The sequence below is a fragment of the Macaca fascicularis genome, chromosome 13, assembly GCF_037993035.2.
Source record: "Macaca fascicularis isolate 582-1 chromosome 13, T2T-MFA8v1.1".
NCBI classification, from domain to species: Eukaryota; Metazoa; Chordata; class Mammalia; order Primates; family Cercopithecidae; genus Macaca; species Macaca fascicularis.
In genome coordinates this window covers 51,831,292-51,851,630 of record NC_088387.1, presented here as the reverse complement: position 1 = coordinate 51,851,630, position 20,339 = coordinate 51,831,292, and the positions used below count along the sequence as shown (strand labels likewise).

General features: G+C 46.9%; 1 protein-coding gene and 1 long non-coding RNA gene across 51 annotated transcripts in view; one reads left to right on the top strand and one right to left on the bottom strand.

The window, feature by feature from the left end:
• The window catches only part of LOC141408332 (uncharacterized), a 138,627-nt gene extending 121,440 nt beyond the window's left edge, over positions 1-17,187 (bottom strand). For 20 of the 50 annotated variants that reach the window (XR_012422265.1, XR_012422248.1, XR_012422251.1 and 17 more), the window contains exons 1-4: positions 15,919-16,138; positions 15,414-15,495; positions 13,439-13,587; positions 5,287-5,368 (exon numbers count right to left, since the gene is read on the bottom strand). This is a non-coding gene — a long non-coding RNA (uncharacterized lncRNA). Of the gene's footprint in view, positions 1-5,286; positions 5,369-13,407; positions 13,588-15,413; positions 15,651-15,918; positions 16,139-16,838; positions 16,884-16,934 lie in introns of those variants that run through there. The other 30 variants (XR_012422271.1, XR_012422252.1, XR_012422273.1 and 27 more) reach the window with 6 other exon arrangements.
• A 154-nt stretch (positions 17,188-17,341) lies between these two features.
• Positions 17,342-19,031, top strand: PCBP1 (poly(rC) binding protein 1). The gene has a single exon (XM_005575665.4). The coding sequence runs from the start codon at positions 17,609-17,611 to the stop codon at positions 18,677-18,679; it is 1,071 nt and encodes a 356-aa protein (XP_005575722.1). The 5' UTR covers positions 17,342-17,608; the 3' UTR covers positions 18,680-19,031.
• The last annotated feature ends 1,308 nt before the right edge of the window (positions 19,032-20,339 follow it).

The following is a 20,339-nucleotide window of genomic DNA, read 5'->3' as shown; positions in this document are numbered from 1 at the left end:
CTCCCAAGTAGGTAGGATTACAGATGTGAACCACCATGCCCAACGAACTTTTTTATTTTTATTTTTAGTAGAGATGGGGTTTCGCCACATTGGCCAGTCTGATCTCAGACTCCTGGACTCAAGTGATCCACCCACCTCGGCCTCCCAAAGTGCTGGGATTACAGGCATGAGCCACTGCACCTAGTCTCTACAGAAAATTTTTAGAATTAGCCTGGTATGGTGGCACACGGTAGTCCCAACTACTCAGAAGATTGAGGCAGGAGGATCACTTCAGCCCAGGAGTTCAAGGCTACAGTAAGCTATGATCACACCACTGCACTTTGGCCTGGGTGAAATAGCAAGACCCTGTCTCTTAAAAATAGAAAAAGGGCCGGGCGCGGTGGCTCAAGCCTGTAATCCCAGCACTTTGGGAGGCCGAGACGGGCGGATCACGAGGTCAGGAGATCGAGAGACCATCCCGGCTAACACGGTGAAACCCCGTCTCCACTAAAAAATACAAAAAAAAACTAGCCGGGCGAGGTGGCGGGCGCCTGTAGTCCCAGCTACTCGGGAGGCTGAGGCAGGAGAATGGCGTAAACCCGGGAGGCGGAGCTTGCAGTGAGCTGAGATCCGGCCACTGCACTCCAGCCTGGGTGACAGAGCAAGACTCCGTCTCAAAAAAAAAAAAAAAAAAATAGAAAAAGACCAGGTGGCCGGGCACAGTGGCTCACGCCAGTAATCCCAGCACTTTGGGAGGCAGAGGCAGGAGGATCATTTGAGGTCAGGAGTTTGAGACCAACCTAGTCAACATGGTGAAACCCTGTCCCTACTGAAAATTTAAAAATTAGCCAGGCATGATGTCAGGTGCCTGTACTCCCAGCTACTGGGGAGGCTGAGGCAGCAGAATCACTTAAACTCGGGAGGCAGAGGTTGCAGTGAGCCAAGATTGTGCCACTGCACTCCATCCTGGGTAACAGAGCAAGATTCTGTCTCAAAAATAAAATAAAAATAAAATAAAATAAATAATTTTTGCTGGGCATGGTGGCTCATGCCTATAATCCCAGTACTTTAGGAGGTCAAGGCAGAAGGATCACTTGACCCCAGGAATTCGAGAACAGTCTGAACAATATAGTGAAACCCTGCCTCTACAAACAAAAAGAAGAAAAAAAAAAAGAAGAAAAAAAAACAACAGCTGGGCATGGTGGCATGTGCCTGTATTCCCAGCTACTCGGGAGAAGCTGAGGGGGAGGATCACTTGCGCTACGGAGGCTGAGGCTTCAGTGAGCTGTAATCCAACACTGCACTCTGGCCTGTGAGACAGAGCAAGACCCTGTCTCAAAAAAGTATTATTATATTTCTACCAATGAGAGCTTTTCAACAATAATATCCTCAAGAAGTGATGAGCTCCCCTATTAATGGAGGTATTCAAAGAGAACTTGAAAGATCATTTGTCAGGAGAATGATAGAAAGCATTCCTGTAACTGGATGGCAAGCTGGAGACAAGGAGACTGCATTAAATTACTTCAAAGGCTCTAGCTCCAAGAGTTTTTATTCCAAATAAAAACAAAACAAAACAAAAACCACTAATAAATAAGAAGTCCTCCTTCTATTTAAAGATCCAACCAGGTAGTACAACTTAGTAGCTAAAAGTACAGGTTTGATACTACTTTCTCTTGAGTAAATCTGGACAAATTACTTAACTCTACTTGCCTCTAGTTTAGAATAGGAGTACCTATTTCGTAAGATTACTGTGAAGATTAAATGATACGATACTTAATGTTAAGTACTTAAAACAGTGTCTGACACACGAACGTGTTTAAAACTAGCAGCTTAAAAAGGAAAGAAAAAGAAAAGGTAGAAATGGGAGAAAGGCAAGGAATGAAACCTAAATGTGCGGCTTGTTTTCATTATGTGTACCCAAGCCTCAACCAAAGCATTCCTGGCTGTTGCTGGCCAGAGGCTGGGTTCCCTTGGCAACCAGCCTCAAAAAAGAACCTAGATCTACCTTCTTCAGGGAGACGGCTCATCCCTTGCCCTAGAATCTGGCATCTTCCCTGCACAAGGCAGACTCTCTAAGAACTCACAGCTGGGCGTGGTGACTCACGCCTGAAATCCCAGCACTCTGGGAGGCTGAGACAGGCGGATCACGAGGTCAGGAGATCCAGACCATCCTGGCTAACGTGGTGAAACCCCGTCTCTACTAAAAATACAAAAAAATTAGCCGGGCATGGTGGTGGGCGCCTGTAGTCCCAGCTACTCAGGAGGCTAAGGCAGAATGGCGTGAACCCAGGAGGTAGAGCTTGCAGTGAGCCAAGATGGTGCCACTGCACTCCAGCCTGGGCGACAGAAACTCTGTTTCCAAAAAAAAAAAAAAAAGAACTCACAAATACCACTGCCCCAAACTCAAGGAGCTAAACACGTGTTACTCTTACTTCCTATGATCAATTACAGGACATCAGAGTTCAAAGAGACCTCAGAAGCCATCTAGAGCAACTCCTTTGTTTTTGTTTTTTTGTTTTTGTTTTTGTTTTTTTTGGAGACAGAGTCTTGCTCTGTCGCCCAGGCTGGAGTGCAGTGGCACAATCTCGACTCACTGCAACCTTCACCTCCTGGTTTCACGTGATTCTCCTGCCTCAGCCTCCCGAGTAGCTGGGACTACCGGCGCACGCCACAACACCCGGCCTTTTTTTTGTATTTTTAGTAGAGACAGGGTTTCACCATATTGGCCAGGCTGGTGTGAAACTTCTGGCCTCGTGATCCACCCACCTCAGCCTCCCAAAGTACTGGGATTACAGGCATGAGCCACCGCGCCTGGTCGCAACCCCTTTGTTTAATAAATGAGCACCATAAAACTAAAAAAAGTGAAATCCTAAATATGGCAAGTTGGTGGCAGAGCCAAGACAAGATCATAGTCCTCGTTATTCCTAGTCCAGTGGTCAAAATCTTCCCATTTTTCATATGAGAAAAACAGAACTGGCCCTACTACTCTTAAACCACACAGTCCACACTACCTACTTAACAGAGGTAAGAAAAGACTACAGGCAGTAGAGTGCAGAGGTTAGAGCATGAACTTGGGGCTGGACGCAGTGCCTCATGCCTGCAATCCTAGCACTTTGGGAGGCCAAGGGGGGCGGATCACGAGGTCAAGAGATCGAGCATCCTGGCCAACATGGTGAAGCCCCATCTCTACTAAAAAATACAAAAACTAGCTGGGCATGCTGGCACGTGCCTGTAGTCCCAGCTACACAGGAGGCTGAGGCAGGACAATCGCTTGAACCCAGGAGACGGAGGTGGTTGCGGTGAGTCAAGATCGCACCACTGCACTCCAGCCTGGCCACAGAGCAAGACTCCATCTCAACAAAAAAAACGCAAGCATGAACTCAGGTCAGACTGCCTTATTTAAATCCCTGCTCTACTACTTATTAACTGCACAACTTGAAGCAAGTTTTCTAACCTCTCTTCAACTCTATAAAACAGGGATAAAGGTCACCATGAGGTTATTTTTAAGGATTAAATGAGATAATTCGTGTAGAGTACATAGCATGTAGAAAATTCTCAATGTGTGGCCGGGCACAGTGGCTCAATGCCTGTAATCCCAGCACTTTGGGAGTCTGAGGCAGGCGGCTCACCTAAGGCTGCGAGTTCAAGACCGGCCTGAGGCACATCGAGAAACCCCATCTCTAGTAAAAACACAAAATTAGCTGGGCATGGTGTCACATGCCTGTAATCTCAGCTACTTGGGATGCTGAGGCAGGAGAAGTGCCTGAACCTGGGAGGCGGAGGTTGCGGTGAGCCAGTGTCACGCCATTGCACTCCAGCCTGGGCAACAAGAGCGAAACTCCGTCTCAAAGAAAAAAAAAAAGAGAATTCTCAATGTGTACGCTGTTCAACTACTCATCATTACCAGTCACGTGAGAAAATAAACAAGCATAATAGCAAGAGAGGCTGGACAAGCTCTTACTTCTGGTCCAAAAAGCACTGAGACACAGGTGTTTGTTAAGCTCCATTTCCTGGCCCAGAAAACACCCAAACCCTCAGCAGAAGAATATAACTAACCTATCATTCATGTCTTTGGATCTAGGGAAGAATCAATTCAGAGAATAATCAAGGCACATGCTACACTGATAAGATCCTTAAGATCACAATGCAGGTTAGGTAAGTCAGAACTCAAGCCTGACCTTTACCCCTACACTCAAGTTTGACAAGATGCAGTTTTTGCCCAGTCTTCCTCTCAACCTACTAAGGTGATGCAGCATAATGGTTAATAGCAAAAGCTCTGGAGTTTGACTGCCTGGGTGCAAACTAGTTCCATCATTTATATACTGTGTGACCTAGGCAAATTACTTGATTTACCTTATTTCTCTAAGCCTTTGTTCATCCATCTTTTAAATGAGAATAACAACTATTTTAATTTTTATGATAACAGCTGACATTTGGTAAGCACTTTCTATGTGCCAAGCACTATGCTAAGCACTTTACATAGTTTATGTCATTTAACTGTCACCACCATCTTAGGAGGTAGGTATTATCATTATCCTCACTGTACAGATACAGATGCTCCTTGACTTATGATGAGTTACATCCCGAATACCGTAAGTCAAAAACACAATTAATATACTTAGCCTACCAAACATCATAGCTTAGCCAAGTCTATCTTAAATATGCTCAGAACACTTACATTCATTAGCCTCTAGCTCGGCAAAATCATCTAATACAATACCTATTATAAACCTGAATATCTCATGTAATTTATTAAAAACAGTACAGTGTGCAATATTGGTTGCCTTCATGATTGCATGGCTGACTGGGAGCTGCAGCTTGTTGGTGCAGCCCAGCATCATGAGAATATATCATACCATGTGACACTAGGCCAGGAAAAGATCAAAATTCAGAATTTCAAGTGCAGTTTCTAATTAACGTATATGGCTTTTGCACCATCGTAAAGTTGAAAATTGTAAGTCGAACCACTGTAAGTCAGGGACTATCTGTACAAATGAGGCATAGTTTTCTTGTTCAAGGCCACACAATCAGATACTGGCAAAACTCAGGTGTCAAAGCAAGAGGTCCGACTCCAAAGTCTATGCTCCTTACTCCTACACTACACTGGCTCTAATTCTCATAGTACAACAATCATATGGTTGTTAGAAGATGGCAACCAACATAAAGTGCTTAGCACAGTGCCTGGTTCATCAAAAATGGCCATTACTATTATTTTTTATCATCATTATCAATCCCTTTAAGCCTCTCCCAAAGATTACTACCTCCTAAGTTCCAATTTCATCTAAAAGGAAAGGGTTGTTTTCTTACCTAGCTACCACCTCACGGAGTAGCTGGGAGTGGGGCTGTAGTCTTTTTGTTTCATTTCCCTCATGTAATACAGGATAAGTAACTGGATGGAGAAAAAGGGAAATATTTATTAGAAACATGTTACTCTATAAAAAGCAATATTCTAAAGTCTTTGTTTTTAAAAGTAAAACCTTTATTACTCTCATTGGAAAAAAAAAAAGCATACACTTATTATAAAACTTTTTTTTTTTCCAAAATAAAGCAGAGATAAATAATATTTACTTTAAAAAGAAACTGTCGGCCGGGCACAGTGGCTCACGCTTGTAATCCCAGCACTTGGGGAGGCCGAGGAGGGCAGATCACCCAAGGTCAGCAGTTCGAGACCAGCCTGGCCAACGTGATGAAACCCCGTCTCTACTACTAAAAATACAAAATATTAGCTGGGCATGGTGGTGTCCACCTGTTGTCCCAGCTACACAGGAGGCTGAGGCAGGAGACTCACTTGAAGCCAGGAGGCAGAGGTTGCAGTGAGCTGAGACGACGCCACTGCACTCCAGCCTGGGCAACAAGAGTGAAACTCTGTCTCAAAAAATAAAAAATAAAAATTAAATAAATTAGCCGGGCGCGGTGGCTCACTCCTGTAATCTCAGCACTTTTGGAGGCCGAGGTAGGCGGATCACGAGATCAGGAGTTTGAGACCAGCCTGACCAACACAGTGAAACCCCGTCTCTACTAAAAATACAAAAATTAGCCAGGCGTGGTGGCACACGCCTGTAATCCCAGCTACTCAGGAGGCTGAGGCAGGAGAATCACTTGAACCTGGAAGGTAGAAGTGGCAGTGAACCGAGATCGCGCCACTGCACTCCCGCCTGGGGGACAGAACGAGACTCTGTCTCAAAAAACAAAAAATTAAATAAATTTATTCATTCAGCTCCTATGTCAAAGGCACTGTTCTAGGAGTGGGGCTATAGCAATGAGCAAAACAAAACCCTAACCATCATGAAATTTACATTCTAGTGGGTGGTGACATGTAATAAACTATGGTAGAGAGTCCCTAGAACACAATGCCTGGCACGCAGCAGACAGCACTCAATAAGTACTTGCCAAATAATGAACAATGAATGAATGAACAGTATGTCAAATAGCAAGCACTATGCAGAAAAGTAAAACAGGGAAGGGGAGCAGAGAAAGCAGAATGCAGAGAGATAGCTTTTATTTTAAATAAGGCAGTTAAGGTATATTTCACTGATTAAATGACAGTTGAGCAGAAACCTGAAGGAGATAAGGGAGAAGGCCATACTGACATCTGGAAAAATGATGTTCCTGGCAGAAAAAACAACTACAAATGCCCCAAGGCATGGCATGCTGGAGCAACTGCAAAGGAGACCAGCGTGGCTATAGCACAAGGGGAAGTGGTATGAAGTCAGAGCACTGGGAGACGGTAGTGTGGATCCTATATGGTCTTGTAGACCATGATAGGGACACTACCTTTTAATCCAGGTGGGATTTTAATCTGGGCACCCAGGTGACAGTTTTCAGCAAAGCAGTGACTTGATCTAATACACACTTAAAAGAATTATTCTGGTCACTGTTAAAATTAGATTTAGGGGGCAAAGAGCAAAAGGAGGAAGATCATTTAGAAAGCTATTCCAGTGGCAGCAGGGCAGGTGGTGGGAAGTGTTTAAATACTGGATATATTTTAAGGTGAAGTTGACAGGACCTGCTGGTGAAATGGATGAGGAGAATGAAAAAACAAGAGTTAAGGGAGACTCTCTATATATTCAATACACAGATGAATAGCAACTCTGAGATGGGGAGGACCTTCCAGAAATGCAGATTTGAGAGGAGATGTTCTGAAGTTTTTTAATAAGTTCAATAGACTATTAGACACCCAAGTGGAGATATCCAGCGAATAGTTGGATATAAGTCTTGAGTTCAGGGAAAGACATTGAAGCTAATAATGTAAACTCACGAATTGTCAGGGAATAACGGCATTTAAAGTCTTAATCAAGTCCAGCCTGAGCAACATAGTGAGACCCTCTCTCTACAAAAAAATAATAAATTAGCCAGGCATGGTGATAGGTACCTGTAGTACTAGCGACTGAGGAGGGGTGGGAGGATTTCTTGAGACCAGGAATCAAAGGCTACAGTCAACTATGATCATACCACTGCACTCCAGCCTGGGCAACAGAGTTAGAATCTGTCTCTAAAAAATAAAGTCGGCCGGGCGCGGTGGCTCAAGCCTGTAATCCCAGCACTTTGGGAGGCCGAGACGGGCGGATCACGAGGTCAGGAGATCGAGACCATCCCAGCTAACACGGTGAAACCCCATCTCTACTAAAAAATACAAAAAACTAGCCGGGCAAAGTGACGGGTGCCTGTAGTCCCAGCTACTTAGGAGGCTGAGGCAGGAGAATGGCGTGAACCCGAGAGAAGGAGCTTGCAGTGAGCTGAGATCCGGCCACTGCACTCCAGCCTGGGTGACAGAGCAAGACTCCGTCTCTAAAAAAATAAATAAATAAAATAAAGTCTTGAAAGAGAGCACCTAGGAAAAGAGTGTAGACAGAGAAGGGATCCAAGGATTGCTCTGAGTACTCCATAAATGGAGGCTGAGGAGATGAAGAATAAGAAAAAAAAAAGTTGAGAAGGAGGAACCAGTGAGGCAGGAACAGTAACAAGGGAGTGACATCCTGGAAGACAAATGAAGCTAGGGCGCAACAGACTGTCAAATGCTACTGAGACATCAAGAATAAAAATGGGTGAGAAATGACCACTAACTCTACACACATTTTCTAAGCTTGTTCTTTCCTATTCCACACATAACACTTTTCTTCTCTTTTAATCCACATAAAAATCCCAGCACTGGCCGGGCACGGTGGCTCCAGCCTGTAATCCCAGCACTTTGGGAGGCCGAGACAGGTGGATCACGAGGTCAGGAGATCGAGACCATCCTGGCTAACATGGTGCAACCCCGTCTCTACTAAAAAATACAAAAAAAAAAAAACTAGCCGGGCGAGGTGGCGGGCGCCTGTAGTCCCAGCTACTCGGGAGGCTGAGGCAGGAGAATGGCGTGAACCCGGGAGGCGGAGCTTGCAGTGAGCTGAGATCTGGCCACTGCACTCCAGCCTGGGCGACAGAGCGAGACTCCGTCTCAAAAAAAAAAAAAAAAAAATCCCAGCACTATCCAACAAACACACAGAAGGTTTCTATTTAATTCAGCTATATCCGTGTCTCAGAAATACAAAAAGCAAAAAGCAAAAATCAATGCTCTTAATCGGGACACAACGAATATTACACAGTGAATAATGTTGAACAAATGCTTTGTCTGGTTGAAGTAACTCTCTGAGACAAAATCCCTAAGTCTTGCTTGTACTTAGTAAGTGGGATCAGAGAAACAAGTTATTTAAATGTATTTTTTTTGTTGTTTTGCATAAAGTAGCAATCATTCTTGAACTCCTTTCTCTCTTCCCTAACTCAAATCTCCTAACCAGTTTAACAAAGACCCTAAATTTCCACACATACCCCTCCTCAGAAACAAAGCAAAACACAGTAAGATTCAAAAGTTAGATGAGAAAGAAGTAGTACACTGTGCACTGTGCCCTGCCTTTTTTTTTTTTTTTTTTGAGACAGAGTTTCACTCTTTTGCCTAGGCTGGAGTGCAATAGCACGATCAACCTCTGCCTTCCGGGTTCAAGGATTGTTCTGCCTCAGCCCCCTAAGTAGCTCGGATTACAGGCATGTGCCACCACACCCAGATAATCTTTGTATTTTTAGTAGAGACGGGGTTTCACCATGTTGGCCAGGCTGATCTTGAACTCCTGACCTCAGGTGATCTGCCCACTTTGGCCTCCCAAAGTGCTGGGATTACAGGTGTGAGCCACAGTGCTCGGCCTACCCCTTCTTTCTTTTATGGGACAGAGAGTTATCCATCATTTGCTAACTCAAAGTTAGGTTTAATTTACATTTTCTCCTTAGAAGCTCTAGATAGATGGCCGGGCATGGTGGCTCACACCTGTAATCTCAGCACTTTGGGAGGCCCAGGCGGGCGGATCACGAGGTCAGATCGAGACCATCCTAGCTAACGCAGTGAAACTTTATCTCTACTAAAAATACATTAGCCGGGCGTGGTGGTGGACACCTGTAGTCCCAGCTACTCAGGAGGCTGACGCAGGAGAATGGCATGAGCCCAGGAGGCGGAGCTGGCAGTGAGCCGAGATCTTGCCACTGCACTCCAACCTGGGTGACAGAGCGAGACACTGGCTCAGGAAAAAAAAAAAAAAAAAGAATCTGTAGACCTTAAGTATAATTTCTGATGTCTTCGCCTTAAAAAAGAATTATTGCTATAAAATAAGGCCTTTAACTTTCTGTGCTCTAGCAAGTATAGTCAAATCTCAACAATCTACACTACTGAAGTAGCAAAATAATAATCACCAAAAACTGGATAATGTAAACATCCTTCATTCATATCTTCCTGAAATGACTACAACTTCTAAATGGACTGTGCTCTCTTTGACTTCAGGCCTTTGTTTCCTCTGCCTGGAATACCCTTCCCTGTCCTCCACCTTGCAGTCTGCTAGTTTGAAACTCCTTGCCTCAACCTGCCCAGCAGCTGGGATAATTATTTTGGTAGAGACAGGGTCTCCCTACGTTGCCCAGGCTGGTCTTGAATTCATAGGCTCAAACAATCCTCCTGCCTCAGCTGCCCAAAGTGGAGGGATTACACGTGTGAGCCACCACACCCAGCTATACCAACCCCAACACACTTCTTACATTTCTCAGAGAACCAAGAAGTGATCTCCTAACAGCAGTGCAGGGTCACCAGCAAATGAGGTCAAACTGTTATTATCTACAAAATGGGTAAGACATATTGCTTGGAAGTGCCTGTTTCTGGCTTCTGGCTGGAGGCTACACTTCCCAGCCTGGCATTTACTTATGAGAAATAAAGCACTCCTTTCCATATAAAAAAATTTTCGCCGGGCACGGTGGCTCCAGCCTGTAATCCCAGCACTTTGGGAGGCCGAGACGGGCGGATCACGAGGTCAGGAGATCAAGACCATCCTGGCCAACACGGTGAAACGCCATCTCTACTAAAAAATACAAAAAACTAGCCGGGCGAGGTGGTGGGCGCCTGTAGTCCCAGCTACTCAGGAGGCTAAGGCAGGAGAATGGCGTAAACCCAGGAGGCGGAGCTTGCAGTGAGCTGAGATCCGGCCACTACAGTCCAGCCTGGGAGACAGAGCGAGACTCCGTCTCAAAAAAAAAAAAAGAAAAAAAAAATTTTCCATCCTGGTTAACACGGTGAAACCCCATCTCTACTAAAAATACAAAAATTAGCCAGGCGTGGTGGCACACGCCTGTAGTCCCGCTACTTGGGAGGCTGAGACAGGAGAATTACTTGAACCCGGGAAGCAGAGGCTGCAGTGAGCCGAGATTGCGCCACTGCACTCCATCCTGGCGACAGAGTGAGACTCTGCCTTTAAAAAAAAAAAAAAAAAAAGGCCAGGCGTGGTGGCTCACGCCTGTAATCCTAGCACTTTGGGAGGCTTAGGCAGGCAGATCATGATGTCACGAGATCGAGACCATCCTGGCTAACACGGTGAAACCCTGTCTCTACTAAAACTTCAAAAACTTAGCCAGGCACGGTGGTGGGCGCCTGTAGTCCCAGCTACTCGGGAGGCTGAGGCAGGAGAATGGCGTGAACCTGGGAGGTGGAGCTTGCAGTGAGCCAAGATCACGCCACTGCATTCCAGCCTGGGTGACAGAGCAAGACTCCGTCTCAAAAAAAAAAAAAAAAAATTTTAAGATGATGTATTTTTAGCTGTAGTAACCTAGAAAGTAACAGAGAAAAGGCTTTCTCAATTTACTCTTATTTTCTTTTTTCAGATAGGGTCTCAATCTGTTGTTCGGACTGGAGTGCAGCTACATGATCATGGCTCACTGCAGCCTCTGACTCGTAGGCTCAAGTGATTCTCCCACCTCAGCCTTGCAAGTAGCTGGGACTACAGATGCATGCAACCACACCCAGTTAATTTTTTTATTTTTTTGTAGAGACAGGGTCTCACCATGTTGCCCAGGCTGGTCTCCAACACCTGGACTCAAGTGATCCTCCTGCCTCAGCCTCCCAAAATGCTGGGATGACAGGTGTGAACCACCGTGTCCAGACTACTACTACTTAAAAAAAAAAAAATAGAAAGATAAATCTTAAGGGGGAGAAAAAAGGAAACCACTTAAAAAAAAAAAAAAAAAAGCTACGTGTTAGTAGGGCAAAAAAAATTTTTTTTTTTTTTTTGAGACAGAGTCTCACTCTTTCGCCCAGGCTAGAGTACAGTGGCACCATCTCAGCTCACTGCAACCTCTACCTCCCAGGTTCACATTCACATGCCTCAGCCTCCCAAATAGTTGGGATTACAGGCACATACCACCACACCCAGCTAATTTTTTTTTTCTGTGGTTTTTTTTTTTTTTTTTTTTTTTTTTGAGACGGAGTCTTGCTCTGTCGCCCAGGCTAGGGTGCAGTGGCCAGATCTTAGCTCACTGCAAGCTCCGCCTCCCGGGTTTATGCCATTCTCCTGCCTCAGCCTCCCGAGTAGCTGGGACTACAGGTGCCCACCACCACGCCCGGCTAGTTTTTTGTATTTTTTAGTAGAGACGGAGTTTCACCGTGTTAGCCGGGATGGTCTCGATCTCCTGACCTCGTGATCCGCCCGTCTCGGCCTCCCAAAGTGCTGGGATTACAGGCTTGAGCCACCGCGCCCGGCCTTTTTCTGTATTTTTAATAGAGACACGGTTTTGCCATGTTAGCCAGGCTGGTCTTGAACTCCTGACCTCAGGTAGTCTATCTGCCTCACCACCTCATCCACAGCACTTAGCCAGTACGGACCAGTACGGCGACTTTAAATAGCTATAGGCCAGGCATGGTGACTCACACAGGAAATCCTAGGACTTTGGGAGGCTGAGGTAGAAGTATCACTTGAGCTCACGAATTCAAAGCCAACCTGAGCAACATAGCAAGACCTCATCTCTACTAAAAATAAAAATTAAAAAATTAAGCCGGGCATGGTGGCTCATGCCTGTAATCCCAAAACTTTGGGAGGCCAAGGTGGGTGGATCACCTTAGGTCAGGAGTTCGAGGCCAGCCTGACCAACAAGGAGAAACCCCGCCTCTACTAAAAATACAAAATTAGCCGGGCGTGGTGGTACATGCCTGTAATCCCAGCTACTCAAGAGGCTGACGCAAGAGAATCGCTTGAACCTGGGAGGCAGAGATTGCAGTGAGCCAGGATCATGCCACTGCACTCCAGCCTGGGCAACAAGAGCGAAACTCCATCTCAAAAATAAATAAATACATAAATTAACGTAATTTAATTTAATTTAAAAATGAGCCGGCATGGTGGGTACACATCTGTAGTCCCACTTACTGAGGAGGTAGAGGTGGGAGGACTGCTTCAGCCCGGGGGACAGAGGTGGAAGTGAGCTATGATGGCGCCACTACACTCCAGCCTGGGTGACAGAGCGAGACCTTGTCTCAAAAAATAAATAAAAATTAAAAATAAAAAAATTAAATAACCATAGTATGCTTGCTGAATCTAGTAGGTTAGAGAAAATAAATGTGGTCCCTGCTCCCAGAGAACTTGAGTCTTACTGAGGAATCTTTCCCACCCCTTCCAAACTCATAAATGTAAACATCAGAGAAAACAGGGAAGAGATTTTCTAAAACAAGAGTTAGGAACTTAAGGTAAATGCATTGGCTCTTTGGGGACAGAAAAATAATGACTGGCTGGAAAGCCTTTTGAGTTTAAGGTAAAGCTATCCTACACATCAAAGTCTATATGACAAGCATCAGAAGCCATGGAAAGGTATAATCCATAACTAGGAGTCAAGAGGTTCAGCTCAGGTTCTAACAGGCTGTGTAACCTTGGGCAAGTCACTTCACTCCTGTAATCCCAAAATGGCTCTTCTGTAAAATGGGCATAATAAGACCCTACTGGCAAAGTTGTCTGTGATGATTAAACGAGTAACACAAAATCACTTTGAAAGGTTTTACGTGACATACCAACTTAACATTAAGAGGAAGCAACAATCATTTCTCTGAATGTAGCATAAATCCTGTGGTTCAACTTCCAAAGTCTAAACCTGACTCACCTTCTTAGCCTTGTCAAACCCCTCAACCAACCTGTGGTCACTGAGAGAGAGGAGACGAGTCATGTGTGAGGCTCCAGGGGTGAGGCAGTGACTACTCAGTCAGTTGCTCCATGTCTCAGTGGCTTCATCTATAAAATGGGTGGTGTGTAATTCACTCAGATATCCACAGATAATGCAGGTCTGAGGAACAGAGTGGAGATTTTACCAAAAGTGCAGAAAATATTTACATAAACCTCCCGCCCCCCAAGAATAACCAAGGTCATCAAATATCATCATTCCCTGGACATAAGTAGAAAGACCCTTAGAGATCATTTAATCTCTTGCTTTATAAAAGGGAGAACTGAAACCCTGACACATGAGTTATAGAAGTCTCGAGCTAGTCAGGGGCAGAGCTAGGACTAGGGCCCAGAGCCACAGATTCCAAGGTACAGTGACCTCTTTGCCAGATCACAGCATCACCCAAGGTTCCTATATGACATGTTATCAACCCCAAGACACATTACAATTTAACCAACGGCCAAACGTGGGCTACCGAAGGGAGAAACTGTAAGACTCTGGGGGAAGGAGGGAGGCTAACAGCTGGGGAAGTTGGGAAAGGGAAAGCTTCTCTGAGGAGGTGCATTAAGTCCCAGGAGTACATAACAGGAAATTATGGAAATATTTCAGTAGGTAGACTTGGGAAGAAAAACCTGATGGATAAAATTTTCTCTAGGGAACAGAAATAAGTTAGATTTATAAGACCAGAAGGCTTTGGTTGAACATTCCTTGATTATATGCAATTTAGTCCTTTTGTTGTAACCTGAGTTTCTAACACTTGGTAATATTAATTCCCTTATCTATTGTCTCCCTATGAGACAGGACCTTCTGCAGAGACCACATCTAGTTTAGTGGTTAAGTATGGAGTCTCTGGACTCAGATTGCCTAAATTCAAATCCTTGCTTTACCACTTAATAGCTGTGTGACCTTGGATAAATTCCTTCACCAATCTGTACCTCTGTACCACCCATTTCAGGAGGTTTTGTGAGGATTAAATGTGCATAAGCGATCACAACTTACTAATGGGTTTTTAATTACTTTATAACGTGTCCTTTTTATATATAAAGAATAGAAATTACCCAAGTATACTGCATGTAGCAACAAGTATTGTTTTGCAAAAATTTTGTTATACATGTGTGCATAAATGTCTTAAGTCAAAATGTAAAATTTGTTTCTTACAGTGTTTTCTTTAAAAATGTGAGACACTGAAGACATAAAATAAGGCTTAGAACAATGCCTAGCATACAGTAAGCACCTAGTGCTATAACTGTCATCGTTGCTGTTATGTACCTATTAAATGTGTTTGTAGAGTTATATAAGCCTACACGAAACCACTTTGGAAAATATATCTGATAGTAACGCAAGTTAAAGGCAAAGCCTTTCTCTTTGCCTCTCATATCCGCACAATCAGAGCCCTGCTCAGGCACCCGTTTGTTGCTTGACCCACCAGCTACGTGTTGCACTCAACTGAAGGGTCCATAGACTGACCTAACACTCTGTCATGCTCTGTCAATCTCTGCAGAGAAACGGAGGCTTCGTGCCAGAGTGAATTTATTTTTACCTGGCTGGTGTGCTGGGGTGGGGGAGGCAAGAGTCAAGCCCATGGGGAGCTGAGGGAAGCAAGTGAGTCATACAGAAAACTGTTTGCTCCCCCAGAGCCAGGTAGACTCACATGTGCCACAGACAAGGCCAGACCGACAGATACCTGAGCCTCTGGGCGGGCTGAATCATTTCCCCCTCCCTATCCTCACCAGACACTGCATAAGACAGCATTTCAGCCCGCCTGCCTGTTACAGGTGTAGCTCTTATCAGGAAAAGCTGGGAGCCGCCAGACAGACACAAAAGGGGGCTGACTACACAACAAAGGTTACCTCAAGGGCTCATTTAAATGACAAGCTCACCTAAACGTTTAAAATAGTATTTAAATTCCAAAACCCTGATTTACAGAAAAATCTGGAAAATGTGCTCACCAGTAAGGAAATCTGGAGGTCCATCCCCGACATTGTGTGACCTTGAATTAGGCACTTCATCTTTATGTTTAAGTGTCTTCCTCTGTTCAAAAAAGAGAGAAAGAGATAAGAACACCTACCTCAGAGGATCATGGTAAAAATTAAAGATAGAATACGGTGAAATGCCTTGCATCGGATGTGCTGGCACTGGCCAATGCACAATAAACGCCTGTCCCTTCTAAACTAAGAGTGAACACTGAATTGTGGTAAACTATTAGTAAGATTCACCGGCCAACAGGCCTATGAAAAAGTCTTAGGCATTCTGGTCTCTTCGTATTTCTCGTTCTCTCCAGCACAACGGCCCATGCTAGGAAGTCTAGAAAAGCAGTAATTTATCTCATTCTTTAAATTAAGCAGAGGTTTCTAAATGCTTTGGTACTGTGGGGACCCAAATTATCCCTTGATACTGCCCCCTATTATTCATCGTTAAGCTTTAAAAAGGCGAGAGATTAAATATTGTGCCTACATTTTACAGTTATTCGCGTTCCCGTTTCAAATTAAAGGGAGGGAAACGCGTTAAAATTAGGCTTCCGAGCTTCAGACCAGCCTGTGGGGTTTTCTAGGTCATAAAACTCGCGGAGCGGGAAAGGCCCCGGGGAGGAAGGGGGGTACATTCCAGAGCTTTCGGGCCGACCCCAATTTCTCGTTGGCGACGAATGCTAGCCACGTGTCGCCATTTTGTGTTCAGGCAACATGGCGGCCGCCCCTCGGGGAAGGAACGGGGAAGGCGGAGTAGCGCCACGTTAGCCGCTTTCCCTGAGGGATTCTGAAGCACGTTGTGCACGGGGCCCTTGCTGGTCTGGCTTAGCCCGAGGAGGAAGGGGAAAGGGCAGAAATCACAACTCGTATGCCAGCGTCTTAAACGACACTTCCTCAGCGGGAGGAACCTGCAAAAAAGGCCTTCCAAGATGGCGGGCCACGGGGCCGCCCCCGGAGAGTCGGGTGCGGTGGCTGCGCCCATGGGCCCGAAAGGCAGCCGCGGGAGCCCAGGCCGCGCGGGAAAAGCCGCAGAAACGTCCTGAAGCCCCGGCCGGCATCCCCTGAATAAACAAGGCCTCCATTGGCGCACACTATTGTTTCTAATGTCGGAAAAGGGTGCCGCGGTGAAAACGACCCAAGGGCAGGAGGTGGGGTTTCTGTGGCTTTAACCGAAAGAAACTTGCGAAACGCAAACAAAGCATTATGTAAATGGACGCCATTCTTTCCAGGACCACGTTTCTAGCACGCCCCGCAAACAGCAGAGCCGCGATTCGAGAGGCGGTAGTGAGCGGGTTTCGGTCTTTCTGCCCACCGGCCGCCGCCGGGGGGCAGGGGCCGGGGTGGGGGTCGATGAGGCGCGCCCGGACGCCGGGGACGAAAAGGCCCCACGTGCCCGCCCGCGCGCACCCGCTCTGCAGGCCTCGCCTCGCCGCCCCTCCCCCGCCGGAAGACGGCGTCTGCCCCTCCCATCCCCCCACACCCTCGCGCACGCGCCCTGGTCACCTTGCGCGCACGTTTTAAACCCGCGGCGTCCCGGCTTGTGCCTGCAGTTTCCACCTGGGCTGCCCGTGTCGTTCCTCGCACGACCCCCCCCCATGTAGGGCAGGAAAATAATGTCTGTCCCCCATACACAACACTAGTATTTTCAGTCACCCGCCAGTGCCGTTAGAGTTAATAAAATACGTAATCATTTTAAAACTTTGCCGGACTCACAGTTTCCGCCCATAGTGCGCTTGATTTTCACTACTGCAGTGTCAGAAGGGTTTTTTTTTTAAGGACCATGTGAGGGTTGGCGCAATCTTGTGACCTAAAAAAGACGGGTCCTCATTTTTTTTCAAGGGGTCCTGCGCAGCAAGCACTTCCGGGGTCAGAGGGTACGCGGGGTTGAAAGCGGGCTTCCCGCCCCGCCCAGACCGCCGAGGCTGCTGCCGGAGTCGCCACCGCCGCGCCCTCGCCCACCCGCCCGCCCGCCGCTCCCGGCCCCGCTCGCCCCCTCCGCCGCCGCCGCCCGCCCCTGCGACTACGCTGCGGCCTCCCGCCCGCTCCCGCTCGCTCCCGCGGCCCTCGCTCGCCTCGCGCCGGCAGTTTTGGGCCTACACCTCCCCTCCCCCCGCCAGCCGCGAAAGACTTGACCACGTAACGAGCCCAACTCCCCCGAACGCCGCCCGCCGCTCGCCATGGATGCCGGTGTGACTGAAAGTGGACTAAATGTGACTCTCACCATTCGGCTTCTTATGCATGGAAAGGAAGTAGGAAGCATCATTGGGAAGAAAGGGGAGTCGGTTAAGAGGATCCGCGAGGAGAGTGGCGCGCGGATCAACATCTCGGAGGGGAATTGTCCGGAGAGAATCATCACTCTGACCGGCCCCACCAATGCCATCTTTAAGGCTTTCGCTATGATCATCGACAAGCTGGAGGAAGATATCAACAGCTCCATGACCAACAGCACCGCGGCCAGCAGGCCCCCGGTCACCCTGAGGCTGGTGGTGCCGGCCACCCAGTGCGGCTCCCTGATTGGGAAAGGCGGGTGTAAGATCAAAGAGATTCGCGAGAGTACGGGGGCGCAGGTCCAGGTGGCGGGGGATATGCTGCCCAACTCCACCGAGCGGGCCATCACCATCGCTGGCGTGCCGCAGTCTGTCACCGAGTGTGTCAAGCAGATCTGCCTGGTCATGCTGGAGACGCTCTCCCAGTCTCCGCAAGGGAGAGTCATGACCATTCCGTACCAGCCCATGCCGGCCAGCTCCCCAGTCATCTGCGCGGGCGGCCAAGATCGGTGCAGCGACGCTGCGGGCTACCCCCATGCCACCCATGACCTGGAGGGACCACCTCTAGATGCCTACTCGATTCAAGGACAACACACCATTTCTCCGCTCGATCTGGCCAAGCTGAACCAGGTGGCAAGACAACAGTCTCACTTTGCCATGATGCACGGCGGGACCGGATTCGCCGGAATTGACTCCAGCTCTCCAGAGGTGAAAGGCTATTGGGCAAGTTTGGATGCATCTACTCAAACCACCCATGAACTCACCATTCCAAATAACTTAATTGGCTGCATAATCGGGCGCCAAGGCGCCAACATTAATGAGATCCGCCAGATGTCCGGGGCCCAGATCAAAATTGCCAACCCAGTGGAAGGCTCCTCTGGTAGGCAGGTTACTATCACTGGCTCTGCTGCCAGTATTAGTCTGGCCCAGTATCTAATCAATGCCAGGCTTTCCTCTGAGAAGGGCATGGGGTGCAGCTAGAACAGTGTAGGTTCCCTCAATAACCCCTTTCTGCTGTTTTCCCATGATCCAACTGTGTAATTTCTGGTCAGTGATTCCAGGTTTTAAATAATTTGTAAGTGTTCAGTTTCTACACAACTTTATCATCCGCTAAGAATTTAAAAATCACATTCTCTGTTCAGCTGTTAATGCTGGGATCCATATTTAGTTTTATAAGCTTTTCCCTGTTTTTAGTTTTGTTTTGGGTTTTTTGGCTCATGAATTTTATTTCTGTTTGTCGATAAGAAATGTAAGAGTGGAATGTTAATAAATTTCAGTTTAGTTCTGTAATGTCAAGAATTTAAGAATTAAAAAAAACGAATTGGTTAAAAAATGCTTCATATTTGAAAAAGCTGGGAATTGCTGTCTTAAACTCTTTGTTGGTGCCTTTTTTTCCCTCCCCTTTTAGCCTGAGGTGTTTGGAGGGAGGAGGGAGAAGGGTGGGCCCGTCCTTGGTATTCTCTGAAGCTCTTCTCACCTTATCGGTAAGATTCCATTCCCTCTGTGCCCCAACAAAGGAACATAGCAGGCTGGGCCTGCTTTGGGATGTTTCCAGGGACAGAGGGGTTCAAGTTCCAGAGAGAGGCCTCATGCCCATTTCTCTGGTAGAAACAAGGTTTTCTCGAGGGGAAAAGGTGTGCCCACTCAGTAGGACCTCTGAATGGCAGAGCGTCCTCTCCATCTAACCAGTTCCCCCCACCCCCACCTCACAGGATAAACTTAGGAACAAAAAAATATTCTGGAGTGGGAGGAGCCTGGGGAAGGGGTGTGGGGGGGAGGGAAAGGAAGGGAGGGCAGTGGGCGGTGGGGGGGCTTGGGGGCTTGGAGGAGGGTAACAGCTGCCGGGTGGTGGTGGGACTAGAGGGGTCTTGGTTGGGCAGCAGGGATGGGAAGGGGGGAGGGGATAGTACCAACGAGACGCACGTGTCAAGCATGCACCTGTGGCAAGCAGCCTGTCAGAGGATGTTATTACACCTGCCAAGTGGTGTATCCAGAAACAAAAGAGGCCCAGTTTCCAATTCTTCAGCTGTGTGCAATGTTTAGAGAATCACTATACCAGGAAATAATCCTGCCTAAATGGGTCAGTCCTCACAAGGTGGGAATGTAGACCAATGCAGTGACTATAACCTAACAATGATCTGCGTGTTAAAGATGCAGATTCCTCTGTCCCACCCCAAAACTAATCAGCTGCATTTTTAACAAACACCCCAAAGGAGTCTTAAGATTTGAATGCCACTGATTGTCTTCAGTGGAGGAGAAAGATCCCGCTGTGAAGGCCGTAGCAGCCTCACGCCCACGTCAGCCAATGGGACTATCCCTGACCTGATGAGAAGGAAAACTGCTAGGCAAAGGCAACATTGGAAACAATAGTATGAGAAAATAGAGCCTGAGATGAGGGAAAGAAGAAACAATAGTATCAAACAATAGACCAGTAGGTGCCAAAGTGGGTAGTTCAAATCCCAGGCACTATGGGAGATCACTCATGGCAAAGAGAAGTTCCTGTGGGAAGGGAGTATTATCCACAGTAAATATTTGTTGAGGCTTATTATGTGGTCACGCAGGGTTAGGCAAGCAGTCACTGAAAGGAGCTCAAATTCTGGAGTTAGACTTGCTTTCAAATTTGAGTTCTGCCTCTTATTCA

Coding starts and splice junctions, on each gene's coding strand:
- PCBP1 (XM_005575665.4), top strand. CDS start 17,609: ATGGATGCCGGTGTGACTGAAAGTGGACTAAATGTGACTCTCACCATT.